The following is a 2,463-nucleotide window of genomic DNA, read 5'->3' on the forward strand; positions in this document are numbered from 1 at the left end:
CAACACACCTGGGAATGGGAAAACAGGGATAGAGATGGGAATGGGAATGGGAAACACCAACACACCTGGGAATGGGAAAAACAGGGATAGAGATGGGAATGGGAAACAGGGATACACCTGGGATGGGGAAAAACAGGGATAGAGATGGGAATGGGAATGGAAAACACGGACACACCTGGGAATGGGAAACAGGGATAGAGATGGGAATGGCATGGATCAGAGCAGGGAAAACAGCGATACAGCTGGGATGGGAATGGAAAACACCGACACACCTGGGATGGGAAACAGGGATAGACCTGGAACGGCATGGATCAGAGCAGGGAGAACAGGGATAGAGCTGGGATAGGGAATGGAAAACAGGGATAGAGCTGGGATGGGAAACAGGGATAGAGCTGGGATGGGGAAAAACAGGGATACACCTGGGATGGCATGGATCAGAGCAGGGGAAACAGGGATACACCTGGGATGGGAATGAGAAAACAGGGATACACCTGGAATAGGGACAGGAAAACAGGGATACACCTGGGATGGGGAAAAACAGGGATAGACCTGGAATAGGGAATGGGAAATCAGGGATACACCTGGAATAGGGAAACAGGGATACACCTGGGACAGGAGTGAGAACAACAGGGATAGACCTGGGATGGGAATGGGAAAACAGGGACACACTTGGAATGGGACCAGGGACACCCCTGGGATGCGGATCCCGGGCTGGATCCCACCACTGGCCCCCCCCCCCGGGGACCCCCAGGCCATCCCCAGCGTCCCCGACCCCCCCTCCGGATCCTTCCCGAAATTCCCGGGACCTCCCCAGCATTCCTGGGACACTCTGGACCCCCAGATTTTTGGGATGGCCCCAATTCCCCCTCAAGGATTTTTTGGGTCCTGGAATTCCCACAACATTCCCTCCCCCATCCCCCCAAAACCTCCCAGGACTTTCCCAGCCTCTCCCACGATTCCCGGGATCCTCCTGGATTCCCAAATTCCCCCTCAGGATTCTCGGGATCCCCCCAAGGACTCCCAGGAGCCTTCCCAGAATTCCTGGGATTCCCCAACCCCCCCTCTCCAAGGAGTTTTGGGATACCCCCAGACCCCCCCAGGATTCCTGGGACTCCCCAATTCCCATCCCAGGAATCCCAAAAATTCCCAAAAACTGTGGGAAACCCTCGGGCTCTGCTTGCCTGGGAAATGGGGGGCTGGGAAAAACGGGAATGGGGGAAAAAATGGGGATGGGAAAAATCTCCGGGATGGAGAAATGGGATGGGGGGAGTTTCTGGGGAATGGGGGGAATTTTGGGAGGATTTTTGTGGGAACGGGGAAGGCAGAGCCGAGGATTCCCAAGGAAAACTCACTGCTGGGAACGAGAGAATCCCTGGGAATTGGGGGTGTCCTGGGGGGATCCCAGAGGTATCCCAAGATATTCCAGGGGTATCCCAAGGGTATCCCAGAGCATCCCAAGGCAGCCCAGGCGTATCCCAAGGTATTCATGGGGTATCCCTCGGGTATCCCAGAGAATCCCAAAGCATCCCAGGTTATCCCAAGAGTATCCCAGAGCATCCCAGGGGTAACCTAAGATATTCCAGGGGTATCCCAGGGGTATCCCAGAGCATCCCAAGGGCATCGCAGGGGTATCCCGGGAGTATCCCAAGGTATCCCAGAGAATCCCAGGGGTATCCCAGAGCATCCCAAGGTATTCCAGGGGTATCCCAGGTTATCCCAGAGCATCCCAGGATATCCCAGGGGTATCCCAGAGCACCCCAGGGCACCCCAAGGTTTCCCAGGTTATCCCAGAGCACTGCAAGGCACCCCAGAGCACCCCAGGGGCATCCCAGAGCATCCCAAGTTATCCCAGAGCATCCCAAGACATCCCAAGATATCCCAGAGCACCCCAGGGTATCCCCAAGGCACCCCAGGGTATCCCCAGAGCACCCCAGGGTATCCCCAGAGCCCCCCAGGGTACCCACGGCATCCCAGAGCACCCCAGGGCACCCCAAGGCATCCCAGGTTATCCCAGGGCACCCCAGGGCACCCCGGGGCACCGCAGGGCTCACGCACCCAGGCTGAGGGCGACGCCGGTGCCGCGGTGGGTGATGGACATGGCCATGGGCAGCGACCACCTGGAACGGGAGCCGGGGTCACCCCGACAGCCCGGGGTGGGCTGGGGGGCACAGCGGGAATTTGGGGTGCCCAGGGCTGATCCTGGGGTGCCACGGGTGGGGTTGGGGTGGTTTTAGGGTTCCCAGGCTGATTGTGGGGTGTCAGGGGTGAGTTTTGGGTGATTTTTGGGGTTCCCAGGCTGATTTTGGGGTGCAAGAGGAGGATTTGGGGTGATTTTGGGGTGCCAGGGGTGGTTTTGGGGTGATTTTTGGAGTGATTTTGGGGTGTCCAGGGCTGATCCTGGGGTGCCACGGGAGGTTTTCACTGATTTTGGGGTTCCCAGACTGATTTTGAGATGTCAGGGGT

At 57.9% G+C, this 2,463-nt stretch overlaps 1 protein-coding gene across 2 annotated transcripts in view; it reads right to left on the reverse strand.

Annotated features, from left to right (window-relative positions):
* SDHC (succinate dehydrogenase complex subunit C) overlaps nucleotides 1–2,463 on the reverse strand; it is a 6,082-nt gene that overhangs the window by 2,617 nt on the left and 1,002 nt on the right. For both annotated transcript variants that reach the window (XM_042020499.1, XM_042020500.1), the window contains exon 2: nucleotides 2,056–2,117. In XM_042020499.1, coding sequence (XP_041876433.1) covers nucleotides 2,056–2,117 — 62 coding nt within the window. The remainder of the gene's footprint in view (nucleotides 1–2,055; nucleotides 2,118–2,463) is intronic.

The sequence above is a fragment of the Corvus kubaryi genome, unplaced genomic scaffold (assembly GCF_017639235.1).
Source record: "Corvus kubaryi isolate FWS band 111438036 unplaced genomic scaffold, C.kubaryi_AGA036_p1.0 36985, whole genome shotgun sequence".
Taxonomy (NCBI): domain Eukaryota; kingdom Metazoa; phylum Chordata; class Aves; order Passeriformes; family Corvidae; genus Corvus; species Corvus kubaryi.